This window comes from Phocoena sinus, chromosome 3, assembly GCF_008692025.1.
Source record: "Phocoena sinus isolate mPhoSin1 chromosome 3, mPhoSin1.pri, whole genome shotgun sequence".
NCBI classification, from domain to species: Eukaryota; Metazoa; Chordata; class Mammalia; order Artiodactyla; family Phocoenidae; genus Phocoena; species Phocoena sinus.
This window is the reverse complement of record NC_045765.1, coordinates 61,944,063-61,969,929: the sequence shown is the minus strand read 5'-3', so window position 1 is coordinate 61,969,929 and position 25,867 is coordinate 61,944,063. Positions and strand designations below refer to the sequence as shown.

The following is a 25,867-nucleotide window of genomic DNA, read 5'->3' as shown; positions in this document are numbered from 1 at the left end:
CTTGATTTGCTTTGCAAATGAAAAAGCTTAAGAATGAGACATTCAGATAATGTTATAACATGTGCTTAGAAGGCTCCTCCAAGCTTGCTTTAAGTTTAGGCTGCAGCTTCAGAATCGTGTGAACAGTTCCTGCAGTCACATACTAACTGTGTTACCTTAGGCTGGTACTTGGGGTTTTTGTGTTTTTTTGCACTTGGTTTTAAAAAGAGATTCTTGAGGGTCTTCATAAGAAGGTGGGATGCACAACAACCTCAGCAGCATCCTGACAACACAGGCAGTAACAGGTTCCCTGAGGGTGCACCTTAGTGGTGTCGCTTGGTGATAGTATCACAGCTCCAGAACTCAACTGGAGAGGAGGGGCTGCAGGTGGGAAGGTGCACTATTGCTTATCTTGCTTACACTATGGCAGGCCTCTAATTTTATTTCCATATTCTACAAACATGTGTAGAAGTTTTACACTAGCTAGCACTTGGGAAGAGGAAGAGAGCAAGACCTGAAATGGCCAGAGGAGTCTCCTCTCTACACAAAAAGCACACTGAAATCCTTTGAAACTTGCTGACAAATCAAAACTTCTCAATGTCCTCTGTGAACTTCTTGAGGCTGCCTAGCACAGTGCCTGGTAATCAATAAATGTTTGTCCAAAGAACACACGATTAACAATAATCCAAGCAATGTTATTGTTTTGGAGATATTTTAAGCTCATTAAAAGTTTTTGAAAGATATCATGATATTGTTACCAATAAGAAACGTCTCCTTTTACCTTTATTTTCCATACAGACTTCTTTAAGTTTCTGTTCTCAAACACCTAACGACAAGGATAACAAAACTTGGATTAAAATATTTTTGGTGAAAATAAATTTTATCAATGAGAAGGGGCATTTTAAAAAACATCTCTCCCAGGTTTCTGTATCATGATGATTTCTGTTTAAAGACCCACAACATTAAGAGTTTCTGGTGTGAAATTACACAGGTCTCTCTTAACCTCATGAAACTGAGAGCCAAGCACAAAGAACCTGCCTATTAAGATCAGGATGGACATAAACACAAAAATAGCTCAGTAAAGAAGCAGACCACTATTACAGGCATTAGGTAAAGTTTTTTATTTCTTATTTAACCATGCTGTATGTATACATACAATATCAATATATACAACTTGAACAAATACAATATATACATAAAATACAATGAAAGTTGGCTTTTGAAATTAATACGACAAACTTATCATATGATTTGTAATTCTGGCCAGTATACAGTATTGTAGTAATGCTATTGAAGTTATTAATGATTTAAATTAGACTACAGTATAAGTTCAAAGGCACTAGGAAGATCTATGTTTTCTTCTAGCATTTTAGATCAAAGAATAACTAAAAAGGAAAACAAATGCATACATTAAGAAACTGGGCAGACACTGGCATACTTAAATGTAAACTCTACCCATTCTTTAATTCACAGCCCTGTAGGAAAGGGAGGGACTTTCCTTAAGATAAGAGTTAAGGGAAAAAATATTTTTAAAAGACTAGAAAGAAACAAAACAACTGAAACCTATAATCATAATTTTAAAAACATGTTACAGTTGAAGTAGCACCACCCTCTCCCCCAAAGTAACCTTAAATTTCTTGCAGCAAAAAAAAGTCCCCTTTTCCCAGAAAGTAGATGCCACAGCATGTCAAATGGATTCTACTTGTGGGACGAACACATAGATGTAGACCCGCCACCTTGATTACTCTTATACTTCACAAGAATCTAGACAAAAATGGGGAATACTATTATATTTTAATATCCTTATTACTACATGTAATTGCAAGGTTTACTAAAGAACATACCACAAACAACATTCTACCAAGGCTCCTTTTAATAAATATTACTTTTTTAAATTAAAGAGAAAAATAGCCATTCAATAACCTACTTATATGTGACACTCATTTTAAATCTGCTTCTTATATCAAATAATGAGCAAGTTTGTTCATCTATAGCCTTTCATGAAATTAACACCAAAGTTACAAAATATTTCATTTATGGACAATGACACAAAGTAACTGTGAAGAAACCATAGAACTACTATGATTAGAGCTAAGTGAAGAGCTCTAAAGTCAGGTTCCCATGTTTGCACATGGATACTCAGGCCTGGCTCCAATATCTAATCTTGGTATTATATAAGATGAATATTTAATGCCCATCTGGTATAATCAGTTCTAATATAAATGCTTTAAAAAAAAACTGCTAAAGTAGCCTGTTTTTTAAATTTCTCAACGTTTTGAGTTTTTATAGATTTCGTTTTGTTACTGCTATGGCGTGGAAAAGAAAAAAAACCTAACATACTGGCTTAAATTTTCTATAATGTTTTAAAGCTTAATTCTAAAGTTATTCCTTTCTATTAACTGGATGGTTAAAGGGTAGACACGTGCATTCTTTAAAAAGAAGAAGTAGTCATATTTTTTTCCTACTGGTAAAATTAAGATTTCTCTAGAGTTATTATTAACAGAGTTAAATATGCATCTACAATTGCCAAGATATTCTGCTTACACAAAGCTTTTACAAGACATAAATTCACCTCAAGTCTTCACAGTACCTAAACAATGCCCCACAAAGTTATAAATGTCTAACTATCTTACACGTTACAAAGAAAATGCTGCCAGTTAACTGCAATTCTTATTACCTAGAAAATATTCACCATACACAGGATATTTAGTACATCACCTTTGGAATGTACTTTAAATTTATGGACACATTTTTACCACCACCTCACAAATAACACTACATTCGCTCACTCCCATTCTATATACATCTTTGTAATTATAAACCAATATTTAACCAAACTTACTAAAATAATGTTAACTTAATAAATACTCATTTATGAAGTCTTAAAACTTGTAGCCAATGTGTTTCAGGGCTGATTACATAATTTTAAAACTCATAAAAGATATATATATATATATATATATAGTGGTTTTGGAGTAGCACAACTTTAAAAAAATAAAAATTTTGTAAGCAGTCAACAAAAGAACAAACAATTCTACGACTTTTTTTTTTTTTTTTACTATAAAATAAAAATAATTTTTATTTTAGAGGTATGGTCTAACTGGATTTGTCAATGGAAGAAATTCAGGGAAGAATATTTTCTTTATAAAATAAGAAGAAAGACAAAACAAAGTGTTTTAAAGGCAAAGAATTAAAAGATATTTTTCTTGCTTTGTCTGTATTTTCTAGAAAACGGAGACCTTTCTCAGTTGGGAGAAACAGCAATTTTCATCAAAATTTAGAACTCAGACACAGGAAAGCATCAGTTAATCATGTTTCAAAGTGAAATTAAAAAAATAATAACCATAGAGGCAAATGTTAGTGACCAGTATTTAGCTTCTTAATTTTCTGCAGCTGTGACTCCTTTGTATTCAGGTACAGATTCAATGTTTCAAGAAACATGAAACCAAAACAAACAAACAATTTGACTTGAAGTCAAAGTGGCAAAAAAAAATCGAGAGGTCCAGATGAAACATATCTTCAACTTTTGTTTTTTAAGCATGTATACTTCTAAAGATTGACTATCGAATTATAAAATTTTCTATAGATCAATAAGATCACCCATCTCATATTTTAAATGCAATGAATGTTAGTATAAAAATTAGAACATATTATAAAAGGCCAGGTGGGTGTTAGGATAGAATCATTTCTTAGATTTGCAGCCCATACATTCATATATAACAGGAAAACATAGGACAATTAGACCTGCAACTTTCTATGTGCAAAACAGGACTTATACTTTTTTTTCTATTTTGAATATCCGGTCATCTAAATATACAGTAGTTGAGTAAATCACTAGCAGATTTATGTATACATTTAAACTGCAACTCTCTATAGTATAAGCTGCTCTCTCAACTTCCCTGCACAGTATAAGTTGAAAACTAATATGACAATTTGAACAATTACCAATTGTACAATTTTAATGTTATATTAACTTAATATATATAGACTAAAAGCTATTAGGCAAATTATTAGTTCCAGTCTTACTGCATGATCTACAGCTTCCATTATTTGAAATAACACAAAAGTCTTCAGTGTTTTAATTAAAGGTTTTGTCCAGGCATGAGGATATCACTAATTTTTATTCTGACTTTAAGTCTGTAACATTTACTGAAGTAAAGAGTCAATTACAGTTTCAGGCTTTGCAGAACGCTTTCTGTTTGGAGAAGAGAAAAAGAAAACATGAATGCTTTCCTAAAAGACTGAAATGCAAACACTTTACATTATGTAGTAGATAATACCAGGCAGCCATAGAGTCTAGAAACAGGCCAAGGTTTGACATGCTTGACCATGAGATCAATTAATGTCTGCCTTTTCAGGCTAGGGAAAGGTCACCTAGAGTGAGCACAATAGCAAGGCCCTCCACTCCACCACCCACAGTGACGAAGGAGTGAGTGAACAATAAACCGGACTAGACAATGTGGACAGGCCAAGCGGTCTGCATGCTTGCCACATTTGAACCCCCTGATTATCTCTTCTGGGGTATGCTAAAGATGCCAGCTTATTCAGTGAAAATCAGAGTCACAAATCATCTGAAGCAAAAACTCACAAATGACTGTGTAGGAAATGATGGAAATGTTCCATTAATCTATCATGTTTATTGCAGTTTTGCTTATTAGCACACTGAAATATGTGCTTCTAATGAGGAATATCACATTGAACATTGTCAAGCAATGTAATATAGTATCAATAAACCACTTATCATGTATATTTGTCTATAATTATGGCCATTTACTGTTTTCATAATACAGCAGGCTAATTCTGGTACACAGAGATGCTGGATTTGGCTCGTCGAATGTTAGCTCACATTTGTTTTCTTTTTTTTAGATTAAACTGAAAAAGTATATATTTTAAAATAAGCATTCTGAAAACTGTATCCAAATACCTTATGAAATTATTTGCTTGTTTGTTTTAGGTCCACATAGCTTTTAAAAAGTGACTAAAGACGGAGATCTTAGATTAAACTGAAAAAGTATATATTTTAAAATAAGCATTCTGAAAACTGTATCCAAATACCTTATGAAATTATTTGCTTGTTTGTTTTAGGTCCACATAGCTTTTAAAAAGTGACTAAAGACGGAGATCTCATGTAAATAATCCTGATTTCTGGCTTCTCCTTTGAAACAAGAAGATCCAGAAACCATGGGCCCCCTTTCCCCAGACTAACTAGAAGCAGGGTAACAGGCCACTCACTCCAGAAAGAACATGCTCCGTTTTGCCCCGGCCCACACCATTGCCTATTTTTCTCCCACACTAAGGGCAACTGTCTTACCATTTATCATCATACTTGAACTGTCACTTTTCTTACTAACTGCAGAGTTAAGAGGAAAATACCTCCATTAAAAGTGGAAAAGTCAAAGACATAGAGGAATTGGTGTTTCTTTGAATTGATTTGCTTCATTCATTAATATTACATGCATGGCTTCTGTTGGCATATGAAATGCTTTTAATGTCTGACATCTAAATGTTGAAGAATGTAAAAATTTGTACACTTTTAATATGCTACTGATTCCTCCTCCCCAAATTTATAAAACTTAGGTTATGTCTATGAGATTACGTTACACAAAAATATTAAAACTTAGACTTCACCCTACACGTAACTCAAAAGTCTAGGTACTCAAAGTAGGGAAAAATATAAGCTTATTATTTCCTGTCATTTCAGGAGCCCCAAAGTCTGTTAGTCAGTTTCAATAAGCTGAACAGTACTTAACGTAGGGAAGGGAGAGAAGAAATAAGCTCCAGCCCAGGGCTTTCACATCCTCATTTCTCTGGGCTATGTTACAATACATATAGACTACTCAATAGTCAAAGGACAGGGAAAGACAGAGAAGTTTTATTTAACTGGTGACTGAGGAAATCAAGGTTCTTGGGGAAGTATTCATGACAGAAAAATGAATCAGCTGAATACAATACCTTGGGAGTCTAACGAGGCAAATTAATTAGCATCTCACTAGAATAATTAGTGTAAGGATTAAGGAATTAAAATAGTAATGACTTATTATACATTTGGAAAGAACAAAGTAAATTAACAATAAATTCTACTACTCAGGAGGGCTAAAGAAGTTGGAAGACCTTAATTCTTTAGCCAGATTTTATTTACTCAAATTGTAACTACATAGGACTTCAATATTTAGTTAAATATATCAGACAAAATACTTATCGTGTTAACTAAATTTCCTTTAAATGTACTTAATTTGAAAAATCTCACTGCCTTTGGCTCATGGGACTCAAAGACAGTTCTTACCTTCTCCCTGTTTTTGGCCTTGCTTTCCCCTTTGAAGTCCGTGGCCTCTCTAATTTCATCAAGGACTGCCGTAGGCTCTCCTCAGTATAGGCAAGATACACATGGGAAAGGTCCACCTCAAAGGGCTATATGTAAAGGAAATAAACACAAGACATTCTTACAGAAGAATTTAAACCAGATTTGGGGGAAGATTTAAAATACTAAATAAACTCTTAGGAAAAAAAGCCAAAGACAAAACCAAATAAATATCTAAAGATATCTTTTTCTAATGCCATTTATCTCAAATGTATTCACTAAGTGTTGGTGAAGAAGCCCTGACACACTATAAATTCCTTAGTAGTAAAGAAAAACTGTTGCTGTTTTCCCTAAAGCTGCTACTTCCTCTTGTTGACCTAAGACTAGGACCAGCTTTGAAAAGGACAGACTTATTCTAGTCTCTAACCAAATCCCCAAGGCCCAGAGAGATGGTGAAAAGAGTCTCCAAAGAGAACTACATGCCACTCTTGTCACAGAAATGCCTGCCATCACGACTGAAGGTGAACAGAACTGTCCTAATAATCACCCCATCCTAGAGCCTCTATTCTCAAAATAGTAGCCTATTTTTCAGCTGAGCTGATTAATAGATATCATGATGATAACACAATTTAGTGACCCACATTCCGATAAAGAACCAACTGTAGTTTTTTTTGTTTTGTTTTTTTTAAAAAAGCACTCTTACGTCTTTCTCCTTTTTATCAGGAACTGGAGTCTGCTTTCTCATGTTATTTCCTGTGTAGGCAACACATTTCTCAAAAAAGGAAAAAAGAAGGGGAGGAGAATTATCTTAATTAGCAATTAATACTATGAATGAGACAAATTACTATGAGATATACTGATGGTACACTCATAAAACATAATTTGAATGCTGGAATAGAAAGGAACCCCAGAGGTCATTCAGTCCTATACACCAACCTACACCATCTCTACTATGTATAACACACAGAATATTCTGTGTGTTATAACATAATTATTAAAACATCTTATCCACCTCAATGGCTTCTCACTTGATTCATCCTCTGGACCACCTTTCTCCGCATTGTAGCCAGTACAATTCCAGTCTACAGGAAGTATTCCATAGTATTTCATGAAAGGATGAAGGTTAATACTCACTAGTTGCCATTCCCCTATGTCTTCATTCCAATGGACATAATTTTCAATCATTTCCTTTTAAAAGAGTCAGAGATGATCTACTTTTAATATTTAATAACATTTAAAATACTGCAAAATATTCATGGAACTAAAATCTTAATATAGTAAGTGAAAAAAGTTAAGTCTCAAAACATTATATACTGCATGATGCCCCTTTTATATATTTTAAATTTATTTATTTATTTTTTTTTTATTTTTGGCTGCGTTGGGTCTTCGTTGCTGCGCGCGGGGTTTCTCTAGTTGCAGCGAGCGGGGGCTACTCTTCTCGTTGTGGTGCGCGGGCTTCTCATTGCGGTGGCTTCTCTTGTTGTGGAGCACGGGCTCTAGGTGCGCGGGCTTCAGTAGTTGTGGCTCACGGGCTCTGGAGCACAGGCTCAGTAGTTGTGGCACACGGGCTTAGTTGCTCCGCGTCATGTGGGATCTTCCCGGACCAGGGCTCGAACCCGTGTCCCCTGCATTGGCAGGCGGATTCTTAACCACTATGCCACCAGGGAAGCCCTATATATTTTAAAATATATACTTTCAAGGAATATATGTAGATTCAATTAAACTGTATAAAAATAAAAAGCAAGGAAATAAAGAACATGGCATTCAGGATGGTGGTTACCTTGAGCTTGAAGAGGTAAAGGGATAGAAGAGGCAAGAGGGAAACCACTTGGTTAGAAACAGGTCACTACCATGGTCCTAGCTTTTGTTTTGGGTGACAAGTTCACTACAAAATAACTAACTAAACAAAAGTAGGCCATCTAAGGACCATCAAGGACAGTATATTGTGAGCCAAATAGTAATTCTGTGCAGCTAAGGTCCAAAGGAAAAAAAATACTAAGGCTTATATTCAGACAAATTTCTTAAAGCTGTATATAGATTCAAAATAAATTTTTAAAAATCAATGTTAGAAATTAAAGATGATACAAATAGATGGAGAGATATACCATGTTCTTGCACTGGAAGAATCAACATTGGGAAAATGACTCTACTACCCAAAGCAATCTACAGATTCAATGCAATCCCTATCAAGCTACCACTGGCATTTTTTACAGAACTAGAACAAAAAATTTCACAATTTGTGTGGAAACACAAAAGACCCCGAATAGCCAAAGCAACCTTGAGAAAGAAAAATGGAGCTGGAGGAATCAGGCTCCTTGACTTCAGACTATACTACAAAGCTACAGTAATCAAGACAGTATGGTACTGGCACAAAAACAGAAATATAGATCAATGGAACAGGATAGAAAGCCCAGAGAGAAACCCACACACATATGGTCACCTTATCTTTGATAAAGGAGGCAGGAATGTACAGTGGAGAAAGGACAGCCTCTTCAATAAGTGGTGATGGGAAAACTGGACAGCTACATATAAAAGAATGAAATCAGAACACTCCCTAACACTGTACACAAAAAAAAACTCAAAATGGATTAAAGATCTAAATATAAGGCCAGACACCATCAAACTCTTAGAGGAAAACATAGGCAGAACACTCTATGACATAAATCACAGCAAGATCCTTTTTGTGACCCACCTCCTAGAGAAATGGAAATAAAAACAAAAATAAACAAATGGGACCTAATGAAACTTAGAAGCTTTTGCACAGCAAAGGAAACCATAAACAAGACGACAAGACAACCCTCAGAATGGGGGAGAATATTTGTAAATGAAGCAACTGACAAAGGATTAATCTCCAAAATTTATAAGCAGCTCAATATCAAAAAAACAAACAACCCAATCCAAAATTGGGCAGAAGACCTAAACAGACATTTCTCCAAAGAAGATATACAGATTGCCAACAAACACATGAAAGGATGCTTAACATCATTAATCATTAGAGAAATGCAAATCAAAACTACAATGAAATATCATCTCACACTGGTCAGAATGGCCATCATCAAAAAATCTACAAACAATAGATGCTGGAGAGGGTGTGGAGAAAAGGGAAACCTCTTGCACTGTTGGTGGGAATGTAAATTGATACAGCCACTATGGAGAACAGTATGGAGGTCCTTAAAAAACTAAAAATGGAACTACCATACGACCCAGCAATTCCACTACAGGGCATATACCCTGAGAAAACCATAATTCAAAAAGAGTCATGTACCAAAATGTTCACTGCAGCTCTATTTACAATAGCCAGGACATGGAAGCAACCTAAGTGTCCATCAACAGATGAATAAAGAAGATGTGGCACATATATACAATGGAATATTACTCAGCCATAAAAAGGAACAAAATTGAGTTATGTGTAGTGAGGTGGATAGACCTAGAGACTGTCATACAGAGTGAAGTAAGTCAAAAAGAGAAAAACAAATACCATATGCTAACACATATATACGGAATCTAAAAAAAAAAAAAAGTCAGGAAAACCTAGGGGCAAGATGGGAATACAGATGCAGACCTACTACAGAATAGACTTGAGGATATGGGAAGGGGGAAGGGTAAGCTGGGACAAAGTGAGAGAGTGGCATGGACATATATACACTACCAAACGTAAAATAGATAGCTAGTGGGAAGCAGCCACGTAGCAGTGGAAGATCAGCTCAGTGCTTTGTGACCACCTAGAGGGGTAGGATAGGGAGGGTGGGAGGGAGGTAGACACAAGAGGGAAGAGATATGGGAACATATGTATATATATAACTGATTCACTTTGTTATAAAGCAGAAACTAACACATCATTGTAAAGCAATTATACTCTAATAAAGATGTTAAAAAAATCAATGTTAAAGCTCACTAAAATATACTGGAAAGACAGAAATGTGGGGAAAAGAATAATAGAGGCTAAGATTTTTAAATTATACTAGTATTTAGAGTCAGCATACATCTAGAGATGGATGGTAGTGATCACTGCACAACACTGTGAATGTACTTAATGTCAATGAACTGTACTCTTAAAAATAGTTCACTGCAGCTCTATTTACAATAGCCAGGACATGGAAGCAACCTAAATGTCCATCAACAGATGAATAAAGAAGATGTGGCACATATATACAGTGGAATATTACTCAGCCATAAAAAGGAACGAAATTGAGTTATTTGTAGTGAGGTCGATGGACCTAGACTCTGTCATACAGAGTGAAGTAAGTCAGAAAGAGAAAAACAAATACCATATGCTAACACACATACATGGAATCTAAAAACACGGTACTGATGAACCTAGTGGCAGGGCAGGAATAAAGATGCAGACGTAAAGAACGGACTTGAGGACACAGTGGGGGAAGGGGAAGCTGGGAAGAAGTAAGAGAGTGGCATGGACATATATACACTACCAAATGTAAAATAGATAGCTAGTGGGAAGCTGCTGCATAGCACAGGGAGATCAGCTCAATACTTTGTGACCACCTAGAGGGGTGGGATAGGGGGGTGCAAGGGAGGGAGGGAGGGAGATGCAAGAGGGTGATACGGGGATATATGTGTACTTATAGCTGATTCACTTTGTTGTACAGCAGAAACTAACACACCATTGTAAAGCAATTATACTCCAGTAAAGATGTAAAAAAAAAAAATAGTTAAAATGGTAAATTTTATGTATGTTTTACCATTCCCCTGCCCAAACACACACACAGAATTAGCATCCATAAACAAGGAGAAAAGGTTCGCACAGGAGTTTTGTTTATTCTAATTATAGGATAAAGAATGTTGAAAGAATAAACAGGACCTATACCTTTACATGAATTACATGAATTTGGCCTTCCTCCCAGGACTAAGAAATTCTTATTCAGATACTTAGTTACTCAAACAGAGAATTATGTATTAAGAACAGTTAACAGCTGAAGTGAAATGTGATGGCCATTAGTTCAAGACAATTTTATCATCAGAAACTGAAATGTAAATATTTACCATTAATTAAATTAGAAATTATATTTCCTTAGTCCTTAACCCCAGCCAAGTGACCTAATACCTAAGACAGAGAAATTCCCACTTACCTGATAATCCTGAGGTATAAAATTATCAATAATAAGCATCTGAAGTCGAAGCTCCCGGCTAAGCTGTCGAATGTTCTCCAAAAGGCCTTCAATTTCCCTCTGATGTTCCTGTTGGAGATCGGCCATCTAACGGAGAATCAATGAAAATACTAAGGACAAACAAGATTTTAAATACAAAACAATTCCATCTGACATAGGGCAGTGGTCTAGGAGACCTTGTAAGAGCTTACCCAGTTCTTTCACAAAAACAATGGACAGAATAACACTATCTATCATTGTCTATTCCATGTTATTAGTTAAGATTGGAAATAAACAATTTAGCTTAACAGCTGAAATTAAAAATTGCAAATAAAGGCAAAAATTTTATTTCTTTAAAACTGTAAGCACATATTATGATTCCTTTAGGATTCTTAATCATACTTAAAGAAATTCTTTTCTAAAAAATTCAAACTACAATAATAGGTAACTTCTAAAAGACCAACCTCTGACTTCGCAGCCATCAGCATAGTCCAAACTTTCTTTAATTTCTTGGTCTTTCCTTGAGCTTCTTCTTGCAAACTGGTATACTTTTCTTCAATATCCAAGCGTTCTTGCTATGACATAAAGTGATAAACTTCAGAATAATTTTATTCATTAAATCACAAGTTTAATTATTTAACAAATGACATAAATGTTTAGCAACTATTTCTTTCAAAGCAATCCACAGATATGCTTTAAAATTTTATTAAGGGATTTCCCTGGTGGCACAGTGGTTAAGAATCCACCTGCCAATGCAGGGGGCATGGGTTCGATCCCTGGTCCAGGAAGATCCCACATGCTGCGGAGAAACTAAGCCCATGCACCACAACTACTGAGCCTGCGTTCTAGAGCCCACAAGCCACAACTACTGAGTCCACGTGCCACAACTACTGAAGCCCACATGCCTAGAACCCATGCTCCACAACAAGAGAAGCCATCGCAATGTGAAGCCTGTGCACCTGGGCCTTCCCTGGTGGCGCAGTGGTTAAGAATCCACCTGCAAATGCAGGGGACATGGGTTTGAGCCCTGATCCGGGAAGATCCCACCTGCCACAGAGCAACTAAGCCCGCATGCCACAACTACTGAGCCTGTGTGCCTAGAGCCCGTGCTCCGCAACAAGAGAAGCCACTGCAATGAGAAGCCTGTGCACTGCAACAAAGAGTATCCCCTGCTCTCCACAACTAGAGAAAGCCCACCCGCAGCAACGAAGACCCAACACAGCTAAAAATAAATAATTTATTTTTTTTAATTTTATTAAGATTATAGATATTCAGCTTTTCACTAGAAAAGTTAAATACCTTAGGTGAAGCATCAACCAGAAACAAAAATTTACATTACCTCCTTTTCCTCAAGTTCTCTGCGAAGTTGCTCTGCTCTTTTCCTCCTTTCTTCCAGTTCCATGTTGGATTCTTCAAGAAGTTTCTCTTGTTCCTCAGCTTTTGCCAACAAATCAACACCACCAACAATTACCTTCTTCTCCAGTGCAGATAATTTCTCTAGCAAAGACTGATGCTCTTGTCTGTTAATTAAAATGAGAACACTCTGTATCCATCAATTATCTACTATTCTACTAAATTTCCCCAAATTTAACAAGGATTTGGATGTAAAATTTCAAAATAGGAATATAATTATATAACATCTCTATCAAACACACAACTGTGTAGTATTGCTTTTAATTACTATTCAATTTTCTTGCTTATACATCCAATGAGAAAAACCAGGAAATTTAAATCACAAATCCATCTCAATTCAGTAATACTCACTGGGCCTTAAGAAGATCTTTTTCCCGTTTCTCTAACTCAGCTCTAGCCTTGTTTCTTTCTTCTTCTTCCATGTCAAGCTTTGTTTCAAGTGCTTTTCTCTCCTCATCAATTTTTGCTTGCATTTCAACCATTTTATCTGGGGAAACTTTCTTTTTACCTATTTGAGTCATTTAATTCCAACAGTCACTTCAGAGTCAATGCTTCGGACACATAAATTATCTTCAATATAAAAGATACATTCCTCATGAAAAGAAAATCAAATGTCAACATTTTAAGGAAATCAACTGAATAATATATTTTATTTCTATTTATTATGTCCCTAGAAGATCTTTTTAACTAACTGCTAAATTCAAACTGTTGTCCAACTGTGCAGTGATAACTAAGAACAGAAGTAAGTGAAAAAGAAGCATAAGAGATTAGCAGGGAAAAAAAAGAGAAAGATAAACAGGAAAACTAAATAAATAAAAAAAGCAAAGATATTTGTATTTCCCCAAATAACACATGTCATCAAAAAAGCAATATGATTATTTAGTTACTTTTTTCTGATAACCAGGTACAAAATCAAGTGGCTTCTCAAAACACCTCCCCACAAAATTTATTAAAATAAATGAATAAATAAAAGCCACAAAGGGACTTCCCTGGTGGCACAGTGGTTAAGAATCCACCTGCCAATGCAGGGGACACGCATTCAAGCTCTGGTCTGGGAAGATCCCACATGCCGTGGAGCAACTAAGCCTGTGTGCCACAACTACTGAGCCTGCGCTCTAGAACCCGCGAGCCACAACTACTGAGTCCGCATGCCACCACTACTGAAGCCCGCGCATCTAGAGCCGGTGTTCTGCAACAAGAGAAGCCACCACAATGAGAAGCCCTCGCACTGCGATGAAGAGTAGCCCCTGCTCTCCGCAACTAGAGAAAGCCCACGTGCAGCAACAAAGACCCAACACAGCCAAAAATACATAAACAAATAAATATATTTTTTTTAAAAAAAAAAGGGATTTCCCTGGTGGCACAGTGGTTAAGAATCTGCCTTCCAAGGAAGGGGACATGGGACTGAGCCCTGCTCTGGGAAGATCCCACATGCTGCAGAGCAACTAAGCCCATGTGCCACAACTCCTGAGCCTGTGCTCTAGGGTCCGTGAGCCAAAACTACTAAGCCCACGTGCCATAACTACTGAAGCCCGCGTGCCTAGAGCCCGTGCTCTGCAACAAGAGAAGCCACCTCGATGAGAAGCCCACACACTGCAACAAAGAGTAGCCCCCGCTCATTGCAACTAGAGAAAGCCCACGTGCAGCAACGAAGACCCAACACAACCAAAAATAAATAGACAGAATTGATTCTTAAAAAAAAAAAAAAAGCCCACACACCACAAAGAATAGCCCCCGCTCACCACAACTAGAGAAAGCCCGCGCACAGCAACGAAGACACAATGCAGCCAAAAATAAATAAATAAATAAATAAATTTATTTTTTTTTAAAAAGCCCCATATAGGTATAAAATGTACAGATAAAAATATCAGGCAGAATTTGTAAGTAGTTTTTAACATATATTTTCAGAGGTTTTCTAAAATTGTGTTTGATAAAATTACTTGAAAGTATTTTACTTCATAGTACACTTTTAAAGGAAATAACTCTATACTAATTATGTAACAGTTACATATGAATTAACCAGGCATTTTACAGTTGCTGTCACAATATATCATTATACCTTAAATGAACTAAAATAGCTTGTTACGATGTCAAACTAAGGATCCTAAATCTCCCTAAGTCAGATTAAACATTCCTAGTGTCAAATATAAGTAGAAATACTACAAAATAATGCAGCTAAGAAATACAGCTTCAAAATGATTATTTTGATTATAATGTCTAGTAGAGTGTTTTATGTACATATAATAGACGTTCAATAAATTTTATTGAATTTCAAAACCATGAAATTAAAATGAAAAACCAAGAAAGAGAAAAGAAAAACTAGCTTATTAAACTGGTTATGAAACTGAATCAAAGATAATTCATTTCTGGTAATACAATTTCTTTGAAACATACTTTCCTTCAGAAAAACAATCAAATTTTTCGTAGAATTGGTCTGAGGCGCTCCTGAAAGCTTTCTGTCATTCTTAACTTCCTTCCCAGAGGACCACAGAAGAGTGTAAAGAAGAAGAGTTTTTTATAAACTGTTAATGTCTCCACCAAAAGCTAACCCCTCATGCTAACAAGGAAAGAGAACTGAAAAATAAAGATGATGGAGATATATATCTGAATAAACTCTTTCAGGAACCATGAGACGATGAATCATTCACAGGCTTTAATTCTTTGGGTTAAAATCATATAAAACCCCCAAAGGTTTAAAATACGTTACCCTTCGCTTCTATAGAAATACAAGAAAGTCCAAAGCAAACTAAAGCCACAAAACAAATAAGTTAAATAGAAGAGTAAACAAAAGCACTGATCCAAATTCACACTTCGGTGTGGTGTGATTCACTGCAATCCCAAAGTCAGGCCATAGACCTGACTCTGTTGGATTCTTTGGCACAATCACCTATACTGAACATTCTGAATTACACTGTTAAGAAATAATTTTAAAAAGTAATCTAACTCCTATTCCCAATGAATTCCTAGAAAGGATTTCCCATCAGTAATACTATTTCTTAGAAATTTGAGGGGGGAAAGTATGTTCAGGTATAAAGTAAGTGTATGTACTAAAAAATTATAACTTCCTTTCCACTCCAAAATTGTAAATATTTAAAGAAAAAATGGCAAATATGTTAAGATTAAAAAATGTATGTGTGAAAACCATAGGAGTAGAGAGTAAATGGTCTGACTGACACAAGTACATTAATTTTTTAGGTTCCTAGGGTTGCAACTGTTTTGTTAGCTAAAAACATACAGTTTCCTATTGCCAACAAACACATGAAAGAATGCTCAACATCATTAAAGAAATGCAAATCAAAACTACAATGAGATATCATCTCACACTGGTCAGAATGCCCATCATCAAAAAATCTAGAAACAATAAATGCTGGAGAGAGCATGGAGAAAAGGGAACACTCCTGCACTGCTGGTGGGAATGTGAATTGGTACAGCCACTATGGAGAACAGTATGGAGGTTCCTTAAAAAAATAAAAATAGAACTACCACATGACCCAGCAATCCCACTACTGGGCATATACCCTGAGAAAACCATAATTCAAAATGAGTCATGTACTAAAATGTTTATTGCAGCTCTACTTACAATAGCCAGGAGATGGAAACAACCTAAGTGTCCATCATTGGATGAATGGATAAAGAAGATGTGGCACATATATGCAATGGAATATTACTCAGCCATAAAAAGAAGTGAACTTGAGTTATCTGTAGTGAGGTGGATAGACCTAGAGTCTGTCATACAGCGTGAAGTCAGAAAGAGAAAGACAAATACCGTATGCTAACACATATATATGGAATATAAGAAAAAAAAATGTCATGAAGAACCTAGGGATAAGACGGGAATAAAGACACAGACCTACTAGAGAATGGACTTGAGGATATGGGGAGGGGGAAGGGTAAGCTGTGACAAAGTGAGAGAGTGGCATGGACATATATACACTACCAAACGTAAAATAGATAGCTAGTGGGAAGCAGCTGCATAGCACAGGGAGATTAGCTAGGTGGTTTGTGACCACCTAGAGGGGTGGGATAGGGAGGGTGGGAGGGAGGGAGACGCAAGAGGGAAGAGACATGGGAACATATGTATATGTATAACTGATTCACCCTGTTATAAAGCAGAAACTAACACACCATTTAAAGCAATTATACTCCAATAAAGATGTAAAAAACAACAACAAAATAAAAACATACAGTTTCCAGACCCATTAAGAAGCAGTAAAATAAAAAAAATCTTATAGGTAGAAATACAAAAGCACATGCATATTGATGAATTACTACTAGGCCTGAATTGCATTAGTTATTCAAAACCATTCAGGTAATATTTTCAAACTGATGTTTTAGCAGCAAAAATCTTATTGTGCTCTCATACCATTTTCATAAAGATGACCATGCATATATATAGCTAGGTTCAGTTTCAAAACTCTGATATTCAAGTAACATATTATTTTAGCCAGAATCAGTCCGATAAATCATATTTCTCCCCAAATAATATTTTAAGCTAAATGTGAATAGGTACCAACTCTCCTAACCAGGCACTTAAAAACATGGTATCATGAAAAGTTACTTTTACACTGTTTTTTTTTAAGATTTTTTTAAAATATTAATGAACCAAACCAACCAACCAACCAACCAAAAAAAAAAACTTTCTTTTTCTAAAAGTGTAAATTTTCAGCACAAAATTTCAGGTAAAAAAATCTAAAAAGAATTTTAATGTCATAGAGTATTTAACTGAGCCAAACCAGAGTGGTAATATTTTAACTTCTCCTCTACCATGTGCTCTAACCAAAACTGTGAAGGTGAACTTTGGCAAGGTAAAGTTAAAGAGAAGAATTTCAGGAAGTGTTAACTGAATTAATTTCATTTTCATTATACAAGCGCCCATGAGCATACATAACCAGATGTTTGATTCCTCACTTTAAAAAAAAGTGAAAGGTTAATGGTGAAATTATGGTCATTATTTTCTAGTAAGAAGGCAGGGATGAGTATGATACCATGTTGATGGATTTCCATCAAAACTTAGCATTAGGTATGGTAGACAATACAGCATTAAAGGGACCTGTAACAGAATATCTTTTTTAAAGTAATGAGCTATGAGTTTGCAGAGGGTAAGTCAGATAATAAGGGCCTTGGAGTGCTATTTCTCAAGCAGTAGAACTGTGTGATAAAAATTAAAGATGAAGAAGAGCACGCCAGCACTTCTGAGCCCAGGAGATTTGAGTGGAAGCAGGAAGACCAGAATGGACACTTGTACAGGGGTTGAGGTATTATCCTTGAGAACTGGCTGGGCTTATGAAGAAGAAGCAACATTCCTGGGAGGCACCTTGTATGAAAAATTGATAGTAAATGGGAAGAGACTGGCAAGAAAAGGGAAGATTCAGAGCAAATGTTGTGAGCTCTGGTGAAGGAAAGGGCAGTGATGCCATGAATGCTGACTGGAGAGTTGGAAAGGGAGCTGCTCTTGAGTTAGGGCAGGAGGGACTGCTTTGACACAGTGATGTCAGGTGTGTCATGTCACTCACCTCTATATTCATACAGATTTTACTTTCTATGTATGAATGAAGGGATACTCATTCCCACTCAGAACACTCTTTTTTAAAAAAAATATTTTTTTTTAAAAAAGGAGAAAAATCTTGAATATGAAATCACTTATATTTTTATTTCTAAAATTTGGCTTAATGGGTCTTTAAGAATTTAGAAAAATGATTACACCATGTGGTTTTGTTGTCTATTTTGTTAATTAGTTCTAGAATATCCAATGTGTTTATCACTATCAATCTAATTATTTCTGAACTGTTCCCTTAAGAAGATTATTTGGAAACAAAAATGTTCCTAGAGGGCAGACAGCAGAAGCAAGAAGAACTACAATCCTGCAGCCTGTGGAAAAAACCCCACATTCACAGAAAGATAGACAAGATGAAAAAGCAGAAGGCTATGTACCAGATGAAGGAACAAGATAAAGCCCCAGAAAAACAACTAAATGAAGTGGAGATAGGCAACCTTCCAGAAAAAGAACTCAAAATAATGATAGTGAAGATGATCCAGGACTTTGGAAAAAGAATGGAGGCAAAGATCAAGAAGATGCAAGAAATGTTTAACAAAGACCTAGAAGAATTAAAGAACAAACAAACAGATATGAACAATACAATAATTGAAATGAAAAATACACTAGAAGGAATAAATAGCAGAATAACTGAGGCAGAAGAATGGATAAATGACCTGGAAGACAGAATGGTGGAATTCACTGCTGCAGAACAGAATAAAGAAAAAAGAATGAAAAGAAATGAAGACAGCCTAAGAGACCTCTGGGACTACATTAAACACAGCAACATTCGCATTATAGGGGTCCTAGAAGGACAAGAGAGAAAGAAAGGACCAGAGAAAATATTTGAAGAGATTATAGTCGAAAACTTCCCTAACATGGGAAAGGAAATAGCCACCCAAGTCCCAGAAGCACAGAGAGTCCCATACAGGAGAAACACGCCGAGACACACAGTAATCAAATTGACAAAAATTAAAGACAAAGAAAAATTATTGAAAGCAGCAAGGGAAAAATGACAAATAACAAACAAGGGAACTCCCATAAGATTAACAGCTGATTTCTCAGCAGAAACTCTACAAGCCAGAAGGGAGTGGCATGATATACTTAAAGTGATGAAAGGGAAGAACCTACAACCAAGATTACTCTACCCAGCAAGAATCTCATTCAGATTCAACAGAGAAATCAAAAGCTTTACAGACAAGCAAAAGCTAAGAGAATTCAGCACCACCAAACCAGCTCTACAACAAATGCTAAAGGAACTTCTCTAAGTGGGAAACACAACAGAACAAAAGGACCTACAAAAACAAACCCAAAACAATTAAGAAAATGGTCATAGGAACATACATATCGATAATTACCTTAAACGTGAATGGATTAAATGCTCCAACCAAAAGACACAGGCTCGCTGAATGGATAGAAAAACAAGACCCATATATATGCTGTCTACAAGAGACCCACTTCAGACCTAGGGACACATACAGACCGAAAGTGAGGGGATGGAAAAAGATATTCCATGCAAATGGAAATCAAAAGAAAGCTGGAGTAGCAATACTCATATCAGATAAAATAGACTTTAAAATAAAGAATGTTACAAGAGACAAGGAAGGACACTACATAGTGATCAAGGGATCAATCCAAGAAGAAGATATAACAATTATAAACATATATGCTCCCAACATAGGAGCACCTCAATACATAAGGCAAGTGCTAACAGCTATAAAAGAGGAAATCGACAGTAACACAATAATAGTGGGGTACTTTAGCACTTCACTTACACCAATGGACAGTTCAGCCAAACAAAATTACTAAGGAAACACAAGGTTTAAATGACACAACAGATCAGATAGAGTTAATTGATATTTATAGGACTTTCCATCCAAAAACAGAAGATTACACTTTCTTCTCAAGTGCGCATGGAACATTCTCCAGGACAGATCACATCTTGGGTCACAAATCAAGCCTCTGTAAATTTAAGAAAATTGAAATCATATCAAGCATCTTTTCAGACCACAACGCTATGACATTAGAAATCAATTACAAGGAAAAAACCGTAAAAAGCACAAACACATGGAGGCTAAAATAATACGCTACTATATAACCAAGAGATCACCGAAGAAATCAAAGAGGAAATCAAAAAATACCGAGACGAATGACAACGAAAACACAACGATCCAAAACCTATGGGATGTAGCAAAAGCAGTTCTAAGAGGGAAGTTTATAGCAACACAAGCCTACCTCAAGAGACAAGAAAAATCTCAAACAATCTAACCTTACACCTAAAGGACCTAGAGAAAGAAGAACAAACAAAACCCAAAGTTAGTATAAGGAAAGAAATCATAAAGATCAATAAAACTAAAAGCTAGTTCTTTGAGAAGATAACCAAAATTGATAAACCATTAGCCAGACTCATCAAGAGAAAGAGGGAGAGGATTCAAATCAATAAAATTAGAAATGAAAAAGGAGAGGTTACAACGGACACCGTAGAATTACAAAGCATCCTAAGAGACTACTACAAGCAACTCTATGCCAATAAAATGGACAACCTGGAAGAAACGGACAAATTCTTAGAAAGGTGTAACCTTCCAAGGCTGAACCAGGAATAAATAGAAAATATGAACAGACCAATCACAAGTAATGAAATTGAAACTGTGATTAAAAATCTTCCAACAAACAAAAGTCCAGGACCAGATGGTTTCACAGGTGAATTCTATCAAACATTTAGAGAACAGCTAACACCCATCCTTCTCAAACTCTTCCAAACAATTGCAGAGGAAGGAACACTCCCAAATGCATTCTATGAGGTCACCATCACCCTGATACCAAAACCAAAGATACTACAAAAAAAGAAAGTTACAGACCAATATCACTCTTGAGTATAGATGCAAAAATCCTCAACAAAATACTAGCAAACAGAATCCAACAACACATTAAAAAGATCATACACCATGGTCAAGTGGGATTTATACCAGGGATGCAAGGATTCTTCAATATACGCAAATCAATCAATGTGATACAACATATTAACAAACTGAAGAATAAAAACCATATGATCATCTCAATAGATGCAGAAAAAGAAAATTCAACACTCATTTATGATAAAAACTCTCCAGAAAGTGGGCATAGAGGGAACCTACCTCAACATAATAAAGGCCATATACGACAAACCCACAGCAAATATCATTCTCAATGGTGAAAACCTGAAAGCTTTTCCTCTAACATCAGGAACAAGACAAGGATGTCCACTCTCACCACGATTATTCAACATAGTTTTGGAAGTCCTAGCCACGGCAATCAGAGAAGAAAAAGAAATAAAAGGAATACAAATTGGAAAAGAAGAAGTAAAACTGTCACTGCTTGCAGATGATATGATACTATACATAGAGAATCCTAAAGATGCCACCAGAAAACTACTAGAGCTAATCAATGAATTTGGTAAAGTTGCAGGATACAAAATTAATGCACAGAAATCTCTTGCATTCCTATACACTAATGATGAAAAATCTGAAAGAGAAATTAAGGAAACACTCCCATTTACCACTGCAACAAAAAGAATAAAATACCTAGGAATAAACCTACCTAGGGAGACAAAAGACCTGTAGGCAGAAAACTATAAGACACTGATGAAAGAAATTAAAGATGATACCAACAGATGGAGAGATATACCATGTTCTTGTATTGGAAGAATCAATATTGTGAAAATGACTATACTACCCAAAGCAATCTACAGATTCAGTGCAATCCCTATCAAATTACCAATGGCATTTTTTATTGAACTAGAACAAAACATCTTAAAATTTGTATGGAGACACAAAAGACCCCAAATAGCCAAAGCAGTCTTGAGGGAAAAAACGAACCTGCAGGAATCATACTCCCTGACTTCATACTATACTACAAAGCTACAGTAATCAAAACAATATGGTACTGGCAGAAAAACAGAAATACAGATCAATGGAACAGGATAGAAAGCCCAGAGATAAACTCACACACCTATGGTCAACTAACCTATGACAAAGCAGGTAAGGATATACAATGGAAAAAAGACAGTCTCTTCAAATAAGTGGTGCTGGGAAAACTGGACAGCTACATGTAAAAGAATGAAATTAGAACACTCCCTAACACCATACATAAAAATAAACCCAGAATGGATTAGAAACCTAAATGTAAGACCAGACACTATAAAACTCTTAGAGGAAAACATAGGCAGAACACTCTTTGACATAAATCACAGCAATATCTTTTTTGATCCACCTCCTAATGGAAATAAAAACAAAAATAAACAAATGGGACCTACTGAAACTTAAAAGCTTTTGCACAGCAAAGGAAACTACAAACAAGACTAAAAGACAACCCTCAGAATGGGAGAAAATATTTGCAAATGAATCAACGGACAAAGGATTAATCTCCAAAATATATAAACAGCTCATGCAGTTCAATATTAAAAAAACAAACAACCCAATCCAAAAATGGGTAGAAGACCTAAATAGACATTTCTCCAAGAAGACATACAGATGGCCAAGAAGCACATGAAAAGCTGCTCAACATCACTAATTATTAGAAAAATGCAAGTTAAAGCTACAATGAGGTATCACCTCACACCAGTTAGAATGGGCAGCATCAGAAAATCTACAAACAACAAATGCTGGAGAGGGTGTGGAGAAAAGGGAGCCCTCTTGCACTGTTGGTGGGAATGTAAAATGATACAGCCACTATGGAGAACAATATGGAGGTTCATTAAAAAACTAAAAATAGAATTACCATATGACGCAGCAATCCCATTACTGGGCATATACCCAGAGAAAACCATAATTCAAAAAGACACATGCACCCCAATGTTCACCGCAGCACTGTTTGCAATAGCCAGGTCATGGAAGCAACCTAAATGCCCATCGACTGAAGAATGGATAAAGAAGTTGTGGTACATATATACAATGGAATATTACTCAGCCATAAAAAGGAACAAAATTGGGTCATTTGTTGAGATGTGGATGAATCTAGAGACTGTCATACAGAGTGAAGTAAGTCATAAAGAGAAAAACAAATATTGTATATTAACGCATATATGTGGAACCTAGAAAAATGGTATAGATGAACTGGTTTGCAGGGCAGAAATTGAGACACAGATGTAGACAACAAACATATGGACACCAAGCAGGGAAAGTGGCAGGGGGTGAGGGGGTGGGGTGGGGGATGGGATGAATTGGGAGATTGGGATTGACATGTATACACTAATATGTATAAAATGGATAACTAATAAGAACCTGCTGTATAAAAAAATAAATAAAATAAAATTGAAAAAAAAATGTTCCTAATACCTTCCTCAATAAAAACTGAAATAAATTTAAAAAAAAGAATTTAGTAAAAAAGGAAGTTTTTTTTTAAAAATGCTGAAGTTGAAAGATATTTTAAAATACAAAGACAGATACTTACCTTGTAAAAAAAAATCATTAAATAAAAAAAATGTAATGTGGTTAAACAACAAAGTTCTTTATAGTTTAAATAATTGTACCACATGGAGTGCAAATCAATCACACCAACCTGCTTGATCTTTCAGTAAGAAGTAGTAAGCAAATCGTAGACAGGAAGCATATGCACAGAGATGAGGAGGAAAAAAAGAAAAAACATTATTTCTTTTGTAAATCAAAGAAAAATGTATAACAGCATTTATTTATAGTATAAGTATAGGAATAAATCATTATAAAAACTGAAATAGAGCAGTTGTATGCAAAAAGAAAAGTATATTCAACATAATTAGAGATAATAATTTAAGCAAGATAAAAAGATTTAGTGTAAGATTACAATTCAAATCAATCTTAAGAGCTCACACTGACTCCCAAACTCCTGCAAACATAACAGTTCAGCAACAAATGGTGGACATGGAATTGGGAACCTGCTAAGACCTGGGAAGTAATCTAAAAGGGCAAACAGAAAATTAAGCCAATTTTAAATATTAATATGTTAAAAGTAGCAAAAGTCACATTGTTCATTTTCAAAATTTCCCAATTCAATGACCTTCTAATAGAAGGATACATTACAGGTGTGCCCCCCTTTAAGAAAATCCAACACAAAAACTTCAACCAACTAGAGTTTAGAGTAAACTGTAGTGATTATGTGATAAACAAAAGCATTTAATAAAGAATTTTTAAAGACAGCAAGTTCTCCCAATACAATTGATTTCCCAACTTGATTTATAAGCAATTTTTTCAGAAAAAAATTTATTGCATAAAGTGAAGTACACCTGTATAATAACAAACTTGCATTGAACCTATTAGTAGACTGTTAAGGGTAATTATAATAATGATTCTATAGAAGTAAATGATCAACTGATAGTTCAAACAAAGAACACCTTAAAAAAAAAAAGGCCATTCATATTTTTAAAAGGGAAGTTACGCACAGCAACCACATGCTGGGACAACCATCTCTCCACTTCACCAACACACCCACAGTGCAACAAAAGAATTCAATGTTATATGCCAGGTATATAAAGAGTAACTAAAACTGCTTGAACTGAACAAGGTACAACTCATTTCACAATATACTTTGATGTAACTACTTTCTAAGGATTAAAGTAAAATTTTAAAACAGAAAATTAAATTGTAATGCCTCCCACTCAGATATTTTCTATATTTTGCAGTTTGTAATACAAAATGAGACTTCTACATGGTTTCTAAAGCAATTTCATGTATTTTATAGGTTAGCCTATGAAATTAATTGTCTTGGTAAAATGTAAGAATTGCAATAGAGAAAATAATTCCTAACATTCTTGGAAGTCTTCCTCTAGCAAGCTAAAAGCATAAGAACAATAACCAAATGTTTTTGTTATTAGTTTTGGAAAGGTAGGTATACAGATAATGCTTTAAAAAGCAGTAAGCTGCAAACTAGTACAAGAAAGCATCAATTCTCTTTTCTTCTGAAAACTAAAATATAAATAAAATTAATAATACTTTTCAACTTAGTTTATTAAATGACAGTGTAAGAAAAGGCCTTTAGGTTTGAAATAAGTCTAGATAGATAGATCTTGCATAACAATTTCGTGTGGATCTGAATTCTCTAATCATACCTTAGAAAGTTTCATAAAATCAATCAGGTAATTCAGAAATAAGGATAAATGGCCATTTGAAATAAAATACCATTCAATTTATCTTTACTTGCTTCAAACTTTACATTTTTCTTTATTAGGGAGTTTTCAATCTTAAGCTACCCCTAAGAACAGGACACCAAGGAGTAAAATCTTTTTAACTATAAGACATGTTATAAAGGGCACTGGTGTACTTCCAAATATAAGGTGTACCTTAAGAAATTCAGGATTTTGTTATTACAGGTCCCTTACCTGACTAGGATGTATCATGAAACATAAAAAGGAACCAAGAGTTATTCTCTTATACAGCTTACTAGCTCTCTTTACATTATCTCAACTGCAAAAGCATGACTCTCTCTTCCATTGTCTCAAACATAAGCGTAAGCATATGTTTTAACAATTATGGTTAACTGGAAGCAATGAAGAGGGGAGCTAAAGTCATCACATGCTTTGTTTTACTGAGA

General features: G+C 35.3%; 1 protein-coding gene across 3 annotated transcripts in view; it reads right to left on the bottom strand.

The window, feature by feature from the left end:
• Nucleotides 1-1,088: 1,088 nt before the first annotated feature.
• KIF3A (kinesin family member 3A) overlaps nucleotides 1,089-25,867 on the bottom strand; it is a 79,636-nt gene continuing 54,857 nt past the window's right edge. Inside the window, exons 10-18 of one of the 3 annotated variants that reach the window (XM_032627973.1) lie at nucleotides 23,864-23,872; nucleotides 13,147-13,303; nucleotides 12,722-12,902; nucleotides 11,847-11,957; nucleotides 11,365-11,490; nucleotides 7,412-7,465; nucleotides 6,981-7,049; nucleotides 6,263-6,387; nucleotides 1,089-4,174 (exon numbers count right to left, since the gene is read on the bottom strand). In XM_032627973.1, coding sequence (XP_032483864.1) covers nucleotides 4,126-4,174; nucleotides 6,263-6,387; nucleotides 6,981-7,049; nucleotides 7,412-7,465; nucleotides 11,365-11,490; nucleotides 11,847-11,957; nucleotides 12,722-12,902; nucleotides 13,147-13,303; nucleotides 23,864-23,872 — 881 coding nt within the window. In that variant the 3' untranslated portion in view covers nucleotides 1,089-4,125. Of the gene's footprint in view, nucleotides 4,175-6,262; nucleotides 6,388-6,980; nucleotides 7,050-7,411; nucleotides 7,466-11,364; nucleotides 11,491-11,846; nucleotides 11,958-12,721; nucleotides 12,903-13,146; nucleotides 13,304-23,863; nucleotides 23,873-25,867 lie in introns of those variants that run through there. The other 2 variants (XM_032627974.1, XM_032627975.1) reach the window with 2 other exon arrangements.